Source organism: Anthonomus grandis, chromosome 22 (genome assembly GCF_022605725.1).
Source record: "Anthonomus grandis grandis chromosome 22, icAntGran1.3, whole genome shotgun sequence".
Classification (NCBI taxonomy): Eukaryota; Metazoa; Arthropoda; class Insecta; order Coleoptera; family Curculionidae; genus Anthonomus; species Anthonomus grandis.
The window spans coordinates 17,345,461-17,364,629 of NC_065567.1; the positions used below are offsets into that span (position 1 = coordinate 17,345,461).

Sequence of the window (19,169 nt, forward strand, 5' to 3'; positions counted from 1 at the left end):
ATTTCTAAGGACGCTTTCGATTAAAACTGAACTACTGATATCTTTATAAAAATAAATAATGTTACTATAAATGTTTATAGTAATTCAATTTGATGCTAAAAATGAATCTTTCACATGTTATTAATAACGATATGCATATTTAATTTAAATAACTTTAAATGAAGATTTCAGATTTTTATATATAAAAAAATATAGTCTTTTGGGGATACACAAAGCTAAGCTATTGATATTATTATGCTTAAATTGAGTATTTTCTTTTTTCGACTGTGCATTTTCTTTATATATATAATTAATTATGTAATCAAAGCCAGAACCTTCAAAAGTAAATATAATTATAATATGTTTCGGCAATAAGACAATAGATTGGAACATGTTACATGCACATATGAGGATAACAAGTTACCTAATTTACATACAAATAGACGTGAACCTACTCCAGTCGTGCAAGGGGTAGTAACGGTTAGTTTAAAAGAGGATATAGGATTTTTCTTTGAAAAACTTTTCAGAAGTTTACTTGGTACGCCACAGAAGCATCTTACCTGTATTTTACAATGTTAATTACATATCTTACATATCCTAAACCCTCCCATGTACCGTCTTTTCATTTTCTCATTGGTCGCGCGACAACGCGGTCGGGTGTTGATTGGACGAGCGACAAAGAAAGCGCATGGACTCTGCTTTATCAGGAAAATGTTAACGCTGTCTCTAGTATTCTTCGCGTCCTCGGTGGAAGAAGAACTAGTGCTCCTGTGTTTGCGAGAGTTGTCGACACGCGATCCAGAACTTTTCTGAAAGTTATTTTCAACGAAAATATGATTTGTCAAGTACGATTTGTTTTGCTTGGACTTCTGGCAATATTCGTGGTTAAAGTGAAGTCCGCTACTTCTACTGGTGGGGGTGCTAATGGTAAGTCGATTTTAATTATTTTTTTATTGTTGGTAGGTCTTCTACAAAATTTTTCATTTTGGCGTAGCTGACCAATAGTAGCAAACTTGTAAAAAAAAATATTTATTTTTTATATTTTCTATTAAGAAATATAAAAGTTAAGATTCTTAAGTGTATTCTTGAAAAATTAAATGTAATTAAAATGTACAATAGTTCAAGGATCTTATTAAGCAGTATAATAATTTAACTGATATTTTAAAAATTAGTTAAGAAATTTGATAAAAGTAATATTTTTAAAGAAATAAAATTATAAAATCTAAAATTTTATTTCAGAATATTTTATTTAAAGTCAGTTTTAAATCTTGTTCCATTTGTCATATTTTTGATTTTATAAACACATTAATGACCTATTAATACCTAAAAATATAATAAATTAATTTTAAATTATAAATTGTCGTCACTTTTATTATTCTCTCGATGGTTTGGTTAGTGGTAAAACTGTTTCGTGATTTAAGTGTCACACCAAAGGTTCCAACTATAGCACTATGACTTGTTTTTTGTGAACCAAAAATTCTTTATGCATTTAGCTAAGTTCATTGGAGGTGGGGTCAAATAATACACAGGTTTTCAGTTTTAATATTGTTGACGTTTCGGTCTATAATAGGACATATTCCGGCAGACGCTACAATGGCATAAATCGTGCTAATTAAACTTATAACATTACTTACTGTTCTTTTGAGTTTAAAATAATATGAACTGAAATTTACTACTTATATTTCCATTTTATACAGATAACAAGATATACTCCTAAAACATTTGTACGACATAAATGGATATAAAACACTTTTTAAAACTATTAAAAAAAGAAATCAAAATGAAAGCTCAGACAACATTTATAATAAAAAAATAAAAAAAGATATATCGGGTTGCGCAGCAACCATGTAATAGGTAGGCTAGACTCTTATTTTTTTCGGGTTTTGAATTTTTATTTTTTGTTTTTTGGATTTGTATATAGGGTGATTGAGAACCGATGGTGCGTCGTTTATAGAAAACGGAACGTAACATTTGTCTGAAAATTAAGAGCCATGGTAATAAAATTTAGATAATACCCGCTTATACAGTGACCGCCTAAAGTTCCGCATCAATTCGATAAAAATTAGAGACATGATTTTTTGAGAAAACCCTCGGACCCGTCGATTTTTATTTTAAGTTGCGCATTATTTCACATTAATTTTTGTATGCAGGGTGGAACAAAAAAAAAATGACGTCATCGGTAATTTCATGCTGGAATGGAATGCTACATTTTTTATTGCAAGCAAGTTTTGTATAACACACCTTATCTCAAAACTCAACTGTTTCCGAAATATTTACATTTAAATAACAAGAAAACAAAGTACCAACGTCTATTTACAAATTAAGGTAAAATCGAGGATAAAAATAATGTTATAAACACTGCCAATTGTTTCTATTTCCATGGTTGCACTTGTAAAGAATCTCCATTTTCGAATGTCACTGTCAGTTCGAAAATTTATAGTTTTTATCAGAATAAATTATGGCTAATTTAACGGAACCCAACGAATTGAAATTTTGATGATGCTAGGATACGGTGATCGAGTGCGCACGCAAAAAGAAGTAAGTGAACTGTTTAATGCCAAATACCCAAACCATCCTATTTCTCAGTCAACAGTTAATAGAATAGAGCACAAATTCATAACTTCAGGTCATGTTAGAGATTTGCCAAGATCAGGTCGTCCAAAAATTTCTGAAGAAATAAAATTAAACGTTCTGCTCCCCGTCGAAGAAAATCCAAACAATGCAACTTCACAAATTTCAGTTGATAATAATATAGCCGGAACGTCAGTAAGACGCATCTTAAAAGCAAATGAATAAGCCTTATAAAATTAGACTAATACACGAATTAAATGAGGACGATCCTGATTGAAGAAACCAATTTTGCGAGCAAATGATGAACATTTGCAATAATAACCGTCAGTTTGTGTTACGAGTTTTGTTTTCGGATGAAGAAACTTTTTGTTTAAACGGTGTCGTAAATCGGCAAAACTGGTCAGTGTCAAATCCACACTGGGCAACTGAGGCTCATACACAGTACCGTAAATGTTTGGGCTCGTATCGTGGAAAATAAAGTAATAGGGCTATACTTTTTCGAAGAAAACTTAAAAGGACAACGCTTGAATTTTCTTCAAGAAGATCTTTTCCCTGCTTTGGCTGCCCTATACCCAGATGAACAAGACCCTGCTATCCCGACAGATAATTTCTGGTTTTAGCAAGACGGCGCACCGCCACATTTCTTTCGAGTACACATGTCCCAATTACTTGGATACAGTCTTCCCAGGAAGATGGATAGGACGAAGAGGGCCAATAGAGTGGCCGGCCAGATCACCAGACCTAAATCCCTGCGACTATTTTCTATGAGGGTACCTGAAAAGTAAAGTTTATATTAAGAAGCCAAACAACGTAGAAGATTTGAAAAATAGAATTAGATATGAAATTAGACGTATATCACCCTAAATAATTAATAGTGTTTTATATGAGTTTTTAAACCGTCTTTCTTTCTGCCAAGAAGTAAATGAGGATCAGTTTGAACACTTGATACATTAATAGTTTATAACATTTTATCCTCCATTTTATCTTAATTTGTAAATAGACGTACTTACTTGCTTTCTTGTTGGTTAAATGTAAATATTTTTGAAACAGAGTTTTGAGATAAGGTGTATTATACGAAACTTGCTTAAAATTTCGCCTATGTTTCATAAATGCAATAAAAAATATAGTATTCCATTTAAAAAAATGACCGATGACGTCATATCTTTTTTTTGTTCCACCCTGCATACAAAAATTTATGTGAAATAATGCGCAACTTAAAATAAAAATCGACGGGTCCGAGCGTTTTCTCAAAAAATCATGTCTCTAATTTTTATCGAATTTATGCGGAACTTTAGGCGGTTTAGTTTTTAAATGGAGGTTGTTTTAATATTATATATTTTTTGATATTTTGATTTTCTGTTTTGTTTTGAGTCTTTTTTAATCCTACTTTCCTATACCTATCTGTAGTGGTTTTCGAGAAAAATTATAATTTTGCGTTAACTAATTATTTATTTCTCAGCCATTCTTAAAACGCCCAACTCAATTTTACCAGTGACACAATAAGGGTTTAGATCAAGCCACAGCTATTGTACAGCATTGGCCTGTGTAACTGATGATATTTTATCAGCATTTGATTCCAATAAACTAACATTACTGGTAATGCTTGACTATAGGCTTTTGATAGTCTCTTTTAATAAATATTTTGTCATTTGTTTGTTTAGGGGCGGAAACACGCGCGTTGATTGCTAATTATCTTAGAGATAGGTATCAAGATTTTGTTACATCCTTGGGCCAATCCTTTTTTTAGTTTATGTATCAAACATTAAATCGAGTTTAAAATACTGAAACATATATTTTGCAAAATTATTTTTAATACCGATTATTTTATACATAACAATTTTCGTATGTAATTCATGATTCAGGCGTGATATTTTCAAAAAATTCATTAGAAACATTGCATAAATACCATTAAATAGAGTATTATTCGGTGTTAATCTATTTTACTTGCTATGTTCGAAATCCCTTTTTTATTAATGTACCGTACATATTAATTATTATAATGGCTTGACGGATCACGTTGATTTTAAAATTATGTAGTACACATATATATTAACAAAAATATAAAGATATATTTTATTACATTAGTTTTCATGGATTTTTCTAAAAATATCTATAATATATATCATAACATTTAAACAAAAGTGTTTTATTTTATTGAGTAAATGTAATGTAATTACTTACGTTTAATGAAGATAATGACTAATGGTATTATTTTTTGTAAGCAAGTTAAATATGGGTTAAGTTTCAGAATCTTGGAAAATTAGTTATCTATTATCGTAATAAAACAGTCTATAATAAGTAAAAACCTAATATATAACAAAACAGTTCATTCGTGGAATTTAAATATAAATATTGAATTTTTTTTTATGAAAAAGTTTATTTGCTGCTGGAAATTACAAATAAAATTATCATATAACCTCCGATACCTAAATTTAAACTTGGCCCGATTCACACAAGTCACACAATGTTTATGTTTCCTGGAAAATTGCAAAATGTAAACAACTCTGTTATATAGCAAAATAGGACGAGATTTTTGTTGTTTTCGTACAATACAGTCTCGAAGCTTTCGGTTTTATTTTCGCTGATGTAATAAAATGCAGTAAATTAGAGATTATTTAAGAAAAGCTTGAACTACTATTTACGAAGGTTGTATAATATGAATCCAGTTAAGGACTTAAGCAGCACGTAAAGGCAGTACAAAAAAATTACAATTTTTAAAACTAGAATAAAAAATGTATTTATTTATAATAAATTTTCAGCAAGAGCATAGACGTTTTTAATAATTTAATTAGTTTAAAATAGTTTAGATAGGATTGTTTAGACCCCATTATTTAAGATGGACTTAATTATATTCCGGATGTAACTCTTCTCACCGATTGTGTCACTTTAAATTGAATTTTAACAAAACCATGAATTTGTCAGTTTATTCACAGGCTTGTATATGAATTAACTGGCAAATTCACAACTGATATTCAGTCTCTCAACAGAAGTCGGTTTATAGCCTAGTTGTCGTTAGTGTCCTACATTGTCTAGTAGAAATTTTCGACGTGGCAGGTGCTAAGCAGAACTACCTTCGGATTTCGATTAAGGTGTTCATTATCAATCCAGTTGATGATACGATGATCGCTATTACATGACCTTATCCAGTTGACACATTTGTTGCCATCCTGTTGCTAGCTCCGCGTATTTGGTCTTTGTCCAGCATGTTGTCGTTGTGGTCATGTTGTTGAATCTATTAAATATGCTGTTTTCGTTCACTTGTTTACCAGTACTACATTAGGTCGATTATTCGTCACCCATCTGTTGGTAAGAATTGCTCGATCGTAGCTATACTTTCTTTAAAATCGAATCCTTCTGTTATATGGAATAGTACTCCTTTCAGCTACCTGCTGGATGCTCAAATTCTGTTTTAGCCATTTTAGAATTCCAAAGCTATGAGGTAGAACAGACACAACGTAAGTGTTTATTGCTTTAATGAGATTACCTGCATTTAACTTTGTTCTTAATAGAGCCCTTACTCGTTGGAGGTACTGATCCTTGCTCTTCGCTTTGCCTTTTATGTCTTGGAGCAATTTAGATGTTCAAATTTCAGACATTTGTTAATTTGTCCCTCGTTAATAACTAGATTGTTATCAGTATTATTTATTATAAGGATTCTTTTTTCCTCTTCATATAATTATTAAACTATAGTTTGGAGAATAGTGTCCATGTTCTGGGATGTATTTTATAGGTATTTGCAAGCAAATACAGTAGAAAATAAAGGTCTTATTTCACCAGAAATTCCTTTTTTATTATGACGACCGGTTTCGTGATTACAATCTTATAGCATCATCAGGTCGAGGACTAAAAGTAAAAGACAAAATTTACATAGATACTACGCTTATCAAAAATTGGTAAAATACTGAATAAAAACAAATTTTAAAGCGTACGATTTGTCAAAACCAAAGCACATATAGAACGGTACAATTAAACGAGTAAATCTAAGATAAAAACAAATACTAAAAATCTTATGTACGTGATATGAAACCAATAAAAGGAGCTTCAAAATAAACAATATCCATAAAAACTAAATTTCGAAAACAGCAACAACGAAACAGAAAGAGAAGACCTGTGGAATAATATATATAACCTCTGTCACAGAAGAACTAAGACCGGATATGATAATAAAGACAACAATGAATGACAAACTCTATCCTGTAATTTATGGAAAAAAGCAGACAACACAAAAACAGCGATAATGCAAAATACAATGAACTACACGGAAGAGTCATAAGAGCAGTTAAAGAGGAAATGTGGATACAGGAAAAATGTATTGAAAAGATCTTGTAAGAAAAACACGACAGCTTTAACCTTCACAAGGAAACAACAGAACCAGCATGAAGATAACAAGGACGCGGTCCAGGAGTAATATGGATGAATAAGAACATGATTGCCGAAGCTGATAAAATGAAAAACTTATTCGAGCCGAAAACATCGAGAATGGGCGCGCAACGACTAAAAAATAACAAAAGGCCAGACCAGATTCAAGGACAAATTTTCAAACTATTGGACCCAGGACAGATAAAACTGTTGACCAACCTCTTCAATATAACTTACACAAGCAGGAAAATGCCAAACGACTGGCTGCGCAAGGCGAAACGAAGGCAAACGCACTAAATGCTCCGATCACAGAATAATCAGCTTGATGAGACATCATAATAATCATAATCTTAATATCACCCAAGCTCGCATATATAGAAAACTCGACGAGAGAATAAACGAAATACACTTTGGTTTCAGGAAAGGACTTGTAACCTGAGAGGCCTTATTCTCCATGCTGGTCCTAAGTCAATGAGCACGAGACTTCTTTCCTTGCTTCATAGATTTTGAAGAGGCTTTTGACAGTCCAGCATGGTAAACTCATCTCAATTCTACGTAAGTTAGAAATTGACGATAGAGTCAAAGATTTAATAGCAAAGTTATACTTGTATTGCTTTGTTATTATATCGTACCTTCAACATGATCTTAGAACATCTGTCAAAATATGCACAGGACACAAAAAGTGGTAATAAACGCCGAAATAATAAATGACCGAATATATCTATTTTTTTACACAAAACACTGACATAAAAGGGAAAACTCTATGGTACTCGAGTATCACGAGTTTCGCCAGTGGAGTTCTAGATGGAATGTATAATGGGCCAGTTCGGAAGAGTATTTACTGTTATGCTATCGATTAAATAAAGTCAGGTTCTACTCTCCTTCTATACGTCAAATTAGCCAAGCTTCAAGTTATCTCTGCATCTCGTATATATTGCACTCACTCTACTTTAAAATTATGAGAGAAAAAAATATGGCTTATGGTACTGGAAGTCATCTGGTTGAGCAACTTAAATGAAAACACCAATGTCATCAGAAAAACTATAAATTGGATTGGAAGTCATGTGGAGAAGATTGTTAATATATAGTAGGAAGAGGGTAGGGGACAAGATGCATCCCTGAGGGGTACCAGCGCTCATTTGAAACCTCTGCGAGCTGTCTCCATCAACTATAACCTGAATGGATCGGTTTTCGGAAGAAAGCTTGAAGAGTTGGTGGCAAACCATAAGAATACAGTTTGTGTACAGGTTTTCTCGTCAGATTCTATCGAATGCCTTTGAATATCCAGAGTTAGTGCACGGAATTCACATTCATAGATCTCGATAGCTTCGGTCCAAACGTGCGTGACATAGGCCAATAAAAAGACTTATTTTTTCGAAAACCATACTGACGGTCGCTAACGATGTTGGTGGATTCCAGGTATTTCAGAATTTAATAGTTGACAAGGTTCTTTATTACCTTGGCGTTTGCCGAGACTAAAGCAATGGTTCAAATCTACGAGAACTTTAATATTAAATACTGCTAAAGAGTTACAGACCACGTGCAACTAATATGTTAGTATGGTAATATGGTATGAATGGTATATGGAAGATAACATAATAACTCCAAGAAAATCTACATATTAATTATCGTATCGATACGTGCCAAACGATCTGGTATTGCAAAGCATCGGGGGACAATCTAACAAATGTCAAACGCCGAAAATTAAAATATTTCGGACATATCATGCGAAATGAATAGCACCACCTTCTTCCTTCAGGAGAAAATAGAGGATCGAAGGTCAGCAGGACGCAGACGATGGCTGCGAAATTTGCGAACATGGAACGGAATGACATCAATAGCTAGTTCTATTCAGAGCGGCAGTGAATAAAATAATTTGGGACTAACCTACCCAACATCCACAATAAGATGAAAAATATTATTTATCCTTATGAGACTAGAACAAATTATAGTTAAGATAAAATAATTCAATAAATATAATTAAAAAAAATTCGATGGGACGTTAGAATACATAATAAAAAAATAGTGATCACGAATAATAATAGTTCAAAATAAATTCAAATAAAAACAAACAAAATTTGAAGTATTACGGATTTTTGTCTGATATCAAAGAATAGTTCGTACGAGGTATTAAACAAAATCTCTCGCACTTTACCAAAAAAGTCGAAGATTGTAGTCTTTACAAGGTATTAACAAGAGGCAAAAAGCAAGTACAAAAGAGTGAACCCTGTACTTTAAAATTATCATGTAAAAGCTTACCTTCCAGTCCTTTAATTATACAACGTGAAATATTACATTTTATATCGTGCTACAATTTACATAGTTATGCCAAATATACTAAATTATATTAATGTATATTATTCGATAAATTATTTTATATTATTCTCTGGAATATTGAGAAGACAAAGTGCATGCACCCTTAAAATAACAATTATCCAAATGATACATACTCGTATATTCAATTTGAACCATCAAGCATTTTGATTCATAAATTGTCTAGCAAATGAGAATCAATTTCTGTTAGCAATCTACTTTTTGTTTATTTTTTCAAAAGTTAACCCATTGCACTTTCCTTTATTTTTAATATTTAGATGTTCTTTTTTTTTAATAATACAAAACTTAATATTTATGATTTTTTTTAAAGTATAATTAAGAATTGTTAAGATTTTGTGTTCTCCTAACATAGGTCAAAAATTGAGTTTTTTTCTATATAACAGACAATAAGTACTTAAAATATTAAAGTTACCTTGCTGCTGTCAACTCAGAAAAGATCGCATTAATGAATTTATCCCGCAATAACTATCTAAACAACGGTTTATGAAATTGACTAGAAGATATTTGGCAAGAACCAAAATTCAGTAAAGTTTGACAAATTTGAAACCTTACAACATTATAGTGTATGTATTTGACAACCAAATTTTAATGAATAAATTACGACAACCTTAGTATTTATCCATTTAAAAGCATAGCAGAGATCCAATAAACTTAATTAAGAGTTTAATTATTGGTAAATATTTTAGTAAGTTAATTAATTTTCGAGACAGGCTACTGAAGAAATTTAGCCTATTTTCGTATATTCACATCGCCTAAAGTATACAAAATAGTTAGCCGTATAAGGTTTACTCTACTGTTTGAGCTGCTCATACACTCTATAGTGAATTTTCTATAGGATGGTTTGGATGGCTAATTTACATTTGGGTCGTATAATACGAAACTACTATAGACTATAAAATTATAAATTTATTATATTATGAAAACTTAAATATTAACTGCAAATCTAGTGTAAATTTGATATGACGTTTTATTCAAACCAGCATACATGAAGCATATTGCTCATAAGAAGCTCTTCCGGTACCTATTAATATTTTATCGTTGATAGGTAAATAAATTATATTGTAATGGCCGCAAATTAACACAAAAACCGAATACATTGAAAATAAAATGTGTAAAGTTACCAAAAATTGCTCGTAAATTATTGGAAAATTTAATTAAAATAAAAATATTTCACTTAGCCAAATTTATTGTTTTATAATTAGAACCTATACTATATTGTGAAACCTGGGATCTAAGAGTCTTTAGAAAACTAGATATTCTAGAAGAACATATACATAGAGCTTTAAAAGCTTTAGATTTTCGGAATCTATTTAGATGGGTACAAAATTCCTATAAGTCAATTTCATTCGTAAAAAGTGTTTGATCCGGTTACTCGAACAGATGGTAGATTATCCCTAGGGGTGCAAGTATTTGCTTGTAAATCTAAATATAATAATATTTCCAACAGGCAATGGCCAATTACAGGAAAATGAAAGAAAGTAGAAGAATATGAAATATCAATAACCCATTCCTCCTTGAGTACTTGTTGCTACTGATTCTATAAAATGTATGTCTTTTAGTGTTTAAATAATAAGTCATAGGCTATTTTATGATGCTGGTATACGTCTATAAGCTTAGATGCTTGGGGTACACCAGATGTTGGATTAGAACCAATTTTTCTAAAACCATTGATTTCAATAAATTATTTTTGATCTATAAGTTATTTTTTTAACATTTTTCTAAGCAAACTCTTACAGCATTTCGAATAGAGCAAAACTGGTGAGAGAAAGAGCAAAAATTTATTACATAAGCTCCACCAGAGAAAAATCCATGTTAATCAACAGAAAGTCGGGGGTGAATTGAAAAAATGTGATAAAAAATACTAAAAAAATAGGTGTTAGCGAACAAGAAGAAATTAAGTAAACCGGAATAATTATGAAGCCAATGAAATTATATTGAGATTCTAACAAGTCTTGGAGACTGCTGACTTATTTTACAAGGGAAAGACGGAAGGAAATAAGAAGTTGGAAGTGCAATTAAAAAAACATAGGGGTACTTTCTCAGGAGTGAATTACGCAGAAGCCCTAAATCATGATACTAATAATGTAAAACCTCTAGTAGGAGTTATAAGAGTGAAACTGAAGAATGTTAAGAAGAAATTGATTCCCCAATAATAATATGTCATGAATGCTTTACAACAACCTCTAATAAATATGCAGTAATATATAAATTCACCAACATAAAAGATTCAACAAAAAAATAATGTTTAAAACCAGAACATGAAACCAAAAAGAAATCTTGGATGACCAGTGAAATGTTGAAACTAATGGTACAGAGAAGAACACAAAAATAATGAAGAAATTGATTGATTGAACAAAAAGATCCAGACACAGATGAGGAAAAAGGTTAGAGCAGCCAAAGAAAAACAAGCAGCAGAGAGATATGCAGAAATAGAAATACAACGAGCCGGACATGACAGCTTTCATCTACACAAAAAAATAAAAAAGGTAACTAGAGCCTTTAAACAGTGAGAAGTTATGAAGATCATAGACAGAAATAAAAAAAATATCATTGACAAAGACGATCTGAAAAACAGGTGGACATCATATTTGGAAAAGCTTTTTATGGATCAAAGACTGGGAGTCACTTACTCGCTATCGGAAGAAGCTAGAGGCCCAGCAATAAAATAAATAAAAAACAAAAAAGCAGTGTTACCAGACAACATAGAGCCAGCTCAGCTAACGAAGGTCCTGAGTGCGGAAATCAATGCCTTATTCTGAAATGATAAGTCGAAAATTAGAAAGAGAACGATAGCGGTTTTTCTCTACTTTATTTTGACCCAAATTATAGTTCAGGTGGAGACGTGCATATCGCATTTCCTCACTCAGCGACATGCATAAGTGTGGTATCAGTGAAGCATGTCAAGCAAATTATTTCTTAAAGATATCTTATCAATGAATTAAGAAATGGGTTAGTTAGTATTGAGCTATGTCATTTTTTTAACCGGAGTAGCCATAAAATCATTTTTAATTTTCAATTTTTTTATCTTAATCAATGTTATAAATTATTATATTGTCTATTTTAAAGGACGATTTTTAAATATGAGTTGTCTATAATAAATAAGATACATAAATTACCATTTTTTTATGAATTGCTATATCTTTCCTTTCCAAATATCTTGTTCCAAGGAGAGATACAGAAAGTGAACGTTCGTTTCATATTGACAATACCCCGGCATTAAACTGAATATCTGATGGGTTATTTTATAATATATATACTTCAATCATTATTTAATCTATTAGACATTATTTAGCATGGCTGTTTTAAATGTAATATTATAAAATGATGTTAAATTCATTTATTTAAATACTGCATATTACAATAAGCTGTCCTAATAATGTTTCATAGCTTTTAGGTTTTTAATCATTTATAAAGTAATGAATCCTTAAGTATTTACAGGTATATATAATCAACTAAGTTATTTATTTATCTCGAATGTACGGTACACATCTGTCAAATGTAGAGTTGATTTTAAATAAGTAATAACCTAAATTAAGTAATTAGTCCATACTAGTAAATTAGAAATCAGGCATATAGACGGCAGCGATTAAATTTATATGCTTTTGTCTCTTTTTAAGAACATCAGTGAAAGTTTCTAAGAAAAATGCGCATAAAAATAAAAATGTTTCAGTAAAAACCCCGGAGAATATTTTTATTCATTCCGGATCTCAAATTCGTTTGACGCTTTAAACTAGGCAATATTTCCCAGATTTCTACATGGGGTACCGAAACGGATCCCCCAGGTGCTTTTGAAAATCTCTGCTCCATCATTTTATCAAATCACATTATTTCTACCGCCATGCCAGGCAAACTTATGAATTTTACAACTGTTTAATTTTTCTAGAGCGCCTCGTACCCTCAGATTTTAATGCTGTTACCGTGATCTCTATAAAACATTTACTTTACCAAGATTTCTTGATGAAAAACATTTCAGACATTTGCCTTACGTCTATATTTACTGTTTTATAATTTGCTCATTTCTAATGTATTTGTTTGTAATCAATAATAAAACCACGATTTAACAGTTGTATATAATGTAATAGAAATTTCTATGATTTTACTTTCTAAATCTGATACAAAATAAAATGAGGTAATTATTATTATAAGACGTTTGGGAATGTCTATGTCGTCGTATGATCCAGTTTAGTGCTGATCCTTTTTTGTCCTTATTTGGTAATGGTTGCTTAGAAGACAACTGCGGCCATGCAGAAACTGATCGAAAGCAACTTATGACCAATGAGACACTAAATTTGTTCATCTTACAGTTGATAGACAACAAGGAGTATTTAATTAATCAGATTGAGGCATTTAACAAAAAATGTCATGAGTTGAAAATGTGATGAGGAGTGAGGGAAATTACCACATTACCAAAAGTAAATAAAATGAAAGATATGTCAAGTAAGGTGACCGAAGTAAGTCTGGCATTAAGCGATAACTATGTACTTGAGCGATCAAGAAATTTAGAACTGTGACCTATAAAAGAAACGACCGTGGCCGAAAAAATAATTAACGATATGTTATTGTACGAGGGTGGTTCCAGAAGTACCCGGCCTGACCTAGAGATGTCGGTAGTAGCTTGAAAAATATCAGTGTATTAGAAAGTATACAATCTATAAAGCATATGTTTCAAGTTTGAAGGCGCCACGTTGTTTAGTATTTGTTTGGCAGTCATCAATAGTGAACGTTTTCAGTGAATTTGTGAAAATGGAGAAAATTGGTCATCGTTATGTGATACAATACTTTTAATTGAAAGGCCTCAGCCCAACCAATATAAAAGCTGAAGTGGATTCTACTCTGGGTGAGTCTGCTCCTTCGTTAACAACAGTAAAATATTGGGTAGCAGAGTTTAAACGAGGCCGTACGAGCTGCGAAGACGAGCATCGCAGTGGTCGAGCAAATGAGCTGACGACTCCAGAAATTTTAAAGAAATTTCGCAAAGTGGTACTGGATGATCGTTGACTGAAAGTGCGCGAGCTAGCGGACATAGTAGGCATTTTAAAAAGTGCGGCACATCGCATATTAACCGAAAATTTTGACATGAGAAAGCTGGGTGCAAGATGGGTGTCGCGTTTACTGACACTCGAGCAAAAACAGTGTCGTGAAGATGTTTCAATTAAATGTTTAGCGAAATTTAATAACAACAAAGCAGAATTTTTGCGTCGTTTCATAACCATGGATGAAACATGAGTCCATCACTTCACACCTGAGACAAAAGAACAATCAAAACAATGGACTCAAAAGGGAGAACCGGCTCCAAAGTCGGCGAAAACCGTTTTATCTGCAGGCAAGGTCATGGCGTCGGTTTTTTGGGATGCGCGAGGGATAATTTTCATTGACTATCTTGAAAAAGGTAAAACTATCAACGGCGAGTATTATGCGAACTTATTGCAACGTTTGAGCGAAGAAATCAAGCAAAAACGGCCGCATTTGGTTAAGTAGAAGGTGTTGTTTCATCAAGACAATGCACCAGCTCACAAATCCGTTATTGCAATGGCCAAAATTAACGAATTAAACTTTGAATTGCTACCTCATGCACCCTATACGCCAGATTTAGCCTCCTTAGATTATTTTCTGTTTCCAAACTTAAAAAACTGGCTCAGTGGTCAAAAATTTTCCAACGATGAAGAAGTGATGTCTGCAGTTAATGGCTATTTCGAGGCGCAAGACAGTTCTTATTATAAAAAGGGTATCGAACTTATAAAACATCGCTGGGAAAAGTGTATAAAGCTGAAAGGAGATTATGTTGAAAAATAAATACATTTTTTCCCAAAGTTTTCGTGTTTTCTTTCTTGGGTCGGGTACTTCTGGGACCACCCTCGTAGTAAATGGAACTTTCTTCGATGAGGATAACTTTGAGTTTACAGAGGTCGAATTAGAAAAAAGTGTTTTTTATAATAATGTTCAGAAAGATGTAAAGAAACTGAGCCCGAAAATTAAAGAAATCACTGTAGAGCATCTACCATTTAAGGCGTATGCTCAATCTTTTAGACTATCTGTTGGTCTTAATTGGAAAAATAAAGCGTTGTCTAGCGAAATAGGTCATATTTGAGTTTTGGTCTGAAGAGGTCGTGCAACTGTTTTTTGATAGAAAATCTGGATGTGTATATATCACTTAATTCTAGCTTAGTTGTACATGGTGAGCAAATAAGTGAAATAAGCGACTGTATCTCAGGACATCTGGCCACAATTGAATTTTTTTACTATTATAAAAGTGGCCATTAGAAATTTTTGGAAGCCATTCAAACTGATGTAGTCCTTAAAATTGGCGTAAATTCTAAACCACTTGTTCGATTTTAGCAATAGCAACAAAAAATTGTATTTAAGTTCAATGTAGCTGTTTTAAATGTCCGATCTCATTACTACTCTATAGTTCCTAATAAAAAAGATAGAAGGTGCAATTTGTGATAATTCCAATTTTTTTATTTTACTTCAAAAGTTCAAATTGAACGGTATATTATTGACATCATATTTGAAAAGTAGATAAAATTTTCTAAATAGTTAAACAGGACGATGATATCTTTTATCGTTTTATCGTTTTTTTTTTACGTACTGAATTAAAACTTATGTATCGCCATCTAGCATTCGGCCTTAGAATGTCTAGTTAACTTATATAGTAGGGAGATTTTGCACTATAGAGTATTAAAATGATCGGACATTTAAAACAGCTACATTGATCTTGCACATAAATTTTGAATTGCTAAAATCGCATGAGTGGTTTAGAATTTACACCAATTTTAATAATTATATTATCAACAGCTTCCCTCACTCCGACTATTATTCGCAGTGTAATGGGCCTTAAGCCTCAACGATAGAGAACTTTCTAGGCTTTTTAATAGGGTTATCAAATGCACAGGTTAATATATAAGAAAAAAATATGTTTTTTATTTGATTTTTAGTTATGTCCTCTTGCGGTGAGATCCGAAACTTAAAAATAATTTCCGAAATATAATGATTAAAAAAAAAAAAACATTATTGCCAGATGTACAGATCCTGAGATTCAGTCGCTTACCTCGCTTATTTGTCCACCCTGTACACTACCAATCAAAAGTATTTGCCTACTTGTATACCTTGTATACCTTCTTTTTAATATTTTAATTTAGATACAAAAATCTTTTCTTTATACCTATATTTAGATTGTATCTCTTTTGTAAATTGCATATATGCTTAAACAGCATACCTATCAACTATGGTTCGTTGAAAAACACTGAGTATTTAAAAATAGTCTTGCAAATAACAAACAATGTAGTGAAAATATGCACTTCTTCTAAAAAACTAATCTGTTTACAGCTCGTTTCCGATAAAATTTGAAACATTTAAAGGTTTAGTCTTCAAGAATTAATTTTGTGTGATCATTTTGCTTGCTTATTGACGATTGTCACCGTTTCTTTGCTGGTTTTTCAATATTCTTTAAAATGTCTAAAACCAAAGAGTTATCGGTAGAAACAAAAAGTATTATCATTGGACTTCATAAGGCTGGAAAGACTAACCGTCACATTTCGACGGATTTGGGAATTCCAAGGCGGACTGTCGATTATAATGTTAGGAAATTCACCAGAGAAGGGACTATTAGCAACAAACCTTGATCGGGAAGGCCAAAGGCAACAAGTTCAAAGCAGGATTTAAATATTATAATTACAAGCAAACGCAATAGACGCCTTACCGCCCCTGAAATCACAGCAAAAATCAACAAGGAGCGTAAAAAAGCGGTCAGTGTTTCGATAGTAAAACGGCGACTTTATAATGCTGGGCTTAAAGGACGTTTAGCTGTATCAAAACCGCTTCTGAAGCATGTTAATAAGAAGAAAAGACTTGAGTGGGCCCAATCACACAAAGAATGGATCATTGATGACTGGAAGAAAGTTCTCTGGAGTGACGAGTCGAAATCGAAGACGAGTCGAGGTTTTTGGAACGAAGAGGCGAGTTTTTGTTCGCCGTTATGCCAATGAAAGGGTCGCTGAGAACTGTACGGTGGCCTCTGTTAAACACGGTGGTGGTTCGGTGATGGTGTGGGGTTGTTTCGGAGGATCTGCAGTGGGCGATCTAATTAGAACAGAGGCAATTCTTCGAAAAGAAGGTTACAAAACAATTTTAAGTGTCAATGTACTTCCTCCTGGTACTCGAATAATTAGGGAATACTTCATCTTTCAACATGACAATAAGCCCAAGCATACGTCGAAATTGTGCAAGCAATATTTAGGTTAATTACAAAGGCAACATCTTCTAAAAGTTATGGTATGGCTCCCACAATCACCGGACCTCAATCCTATCGATTTACTGTGGGATGAACTGGATAGAAGTAGACGATGCGAAAATCATGCCCCACATCAAAAGAAGACTTGTGGAGGATCATCCAAGAAAAGTGGCCCAAGATACCTCAGGAACAAATTAATTAAAAGACTACCGAAACTCTGTGAAGCTGTTTAATTAAAAATCGAGGCGGACATGTAGATGAATACAAAATTTGATTTTCTTAAATTTAATTAATTGAAAAATGTATTATATCCATTTTGTTATAAATAAACTGTTTCATGAGAATAACTGACGGGTTTATTATTTTTAGTTATAACTTTAAAACAGTCATATGTGGGCAAATACTTTTCAGCGATAGTGTATATGTTGATCACAGTGATGTTATAGAGTTTATCTACATGCAGAATATCGTTGACCTAAAATTCATCAATAATATTCAATCAATTCATCAATAAAATTCATCATAACTTTGCTTATCTGAGATACCAGTGTAGAGCCTTAGGCAGCCAATTCTCTGAGAACTGCTGCAATAAGATTGCGATTAATATATCGGTTGATCCTAAAATATTTTGCCATGCATCCTTGAATGATAGTTATAATGGGAACCTGCTTGCTTTTCTCACAGTCTATTCTCAAAATAACAAAATAATATCCATGCTATTTCTAATGCTGATCTTACAGAAAAGTTTGATTGGGAGTTTTCCTTTATCTGGGGTCTTTATTATTATGTTTTTCATACTTTATCGTCTTTCTTTTGGCCCTAATAGTATGCCTGCCTTTTTTCTCAAGAAGTGTGACTATACAATTATATTGACATGTGTTACGTTGCTCAATTATATTCTGGTAAATTTCCATCGGTTCACCAGAATGATGAACAGATTAATAGGAATGTGACAAATTTTAGAGGTGTATGGACACAATAAGAAATATATTTTTCATAAGAATAATTTTTCAGTTTATAAGGTTGCAATAAAAATACGAAAAAAACTACTAAAATATGGAAAACAAACATCATGTTATATGCGTTTCAGCTTATTACGTTAATTACTTAAAAAAAAAAGAATATTATAAAAATGAACCTTTGAGTGCATATTTTAAAGTTAATTACAACCTATCCTAATATTTCTGGAACGTCATATTTTCCGCTAAAAAGTTTTACATTTATTTTTTCAACTTTATTACTTTTTTTAATGTAAGCGGTAATGTAAACTCGTTTATATATATATTATACGCGCGTGAATACACTTGAAAGTTTATTTTTGGAAATATTTAGTCATCTAACTGGTATTATAAAGCAAATATTAAAAAATATACATACATTTTTAAACGAACTATAACAAGAGGTTACAAAACAATTTTAAGTGTCAATGTACTTCCTCCTGGTACTCGAATAATTAGGGAATACTTCATCTTTCAACATGACAATAAGCCCAAGCATACGTCGAAATTGTGCAAGCAATATTTAGGTTAATTACAAAGGCAACATCTTCTAAAAGTTATGGTATGGCTCCCACAATCACCGGACCTCAATCCTATCGATTTACTGTGGGATGAACTGGATAGAAGTAGACGATGCGAAAATCATGCCCCACATCAAAAGAAGACTTGTGGAGGATCATCCAAGAAAAGTGGCCCAA

At 32.2% G+C, this 19,169-nt stretch overlaps 1 protein-coding gene across 2 annotated transcripts in view; it reads left to right on the forward strand.

Moving 5' to 3' along the window:
- The first annotated feature begins 691 nt into the window (after positions 1-691).
- Positions 692-19,169, forward strand: part of LOC126748374 (neurotrimin-like) — a 353,177-nt gene continuing 334,699 nt past the window's right edge. Inside the window, exon 1 of one of the 2 annotated variants that reach the window (XM_050457564.1) lies at positions 692-906. In XM_050457564.1, the coding sequence (XP_050313521.1) occupies positions 813-906 (94 nt within the window). In that variant the 5' untranslated portion in view covers positions 692-812. The remainder of the gene's footprint in view (positions 907-19,169) is intronic. The other variant, XM_050457563.1, reaches the window with a different exon arrangement.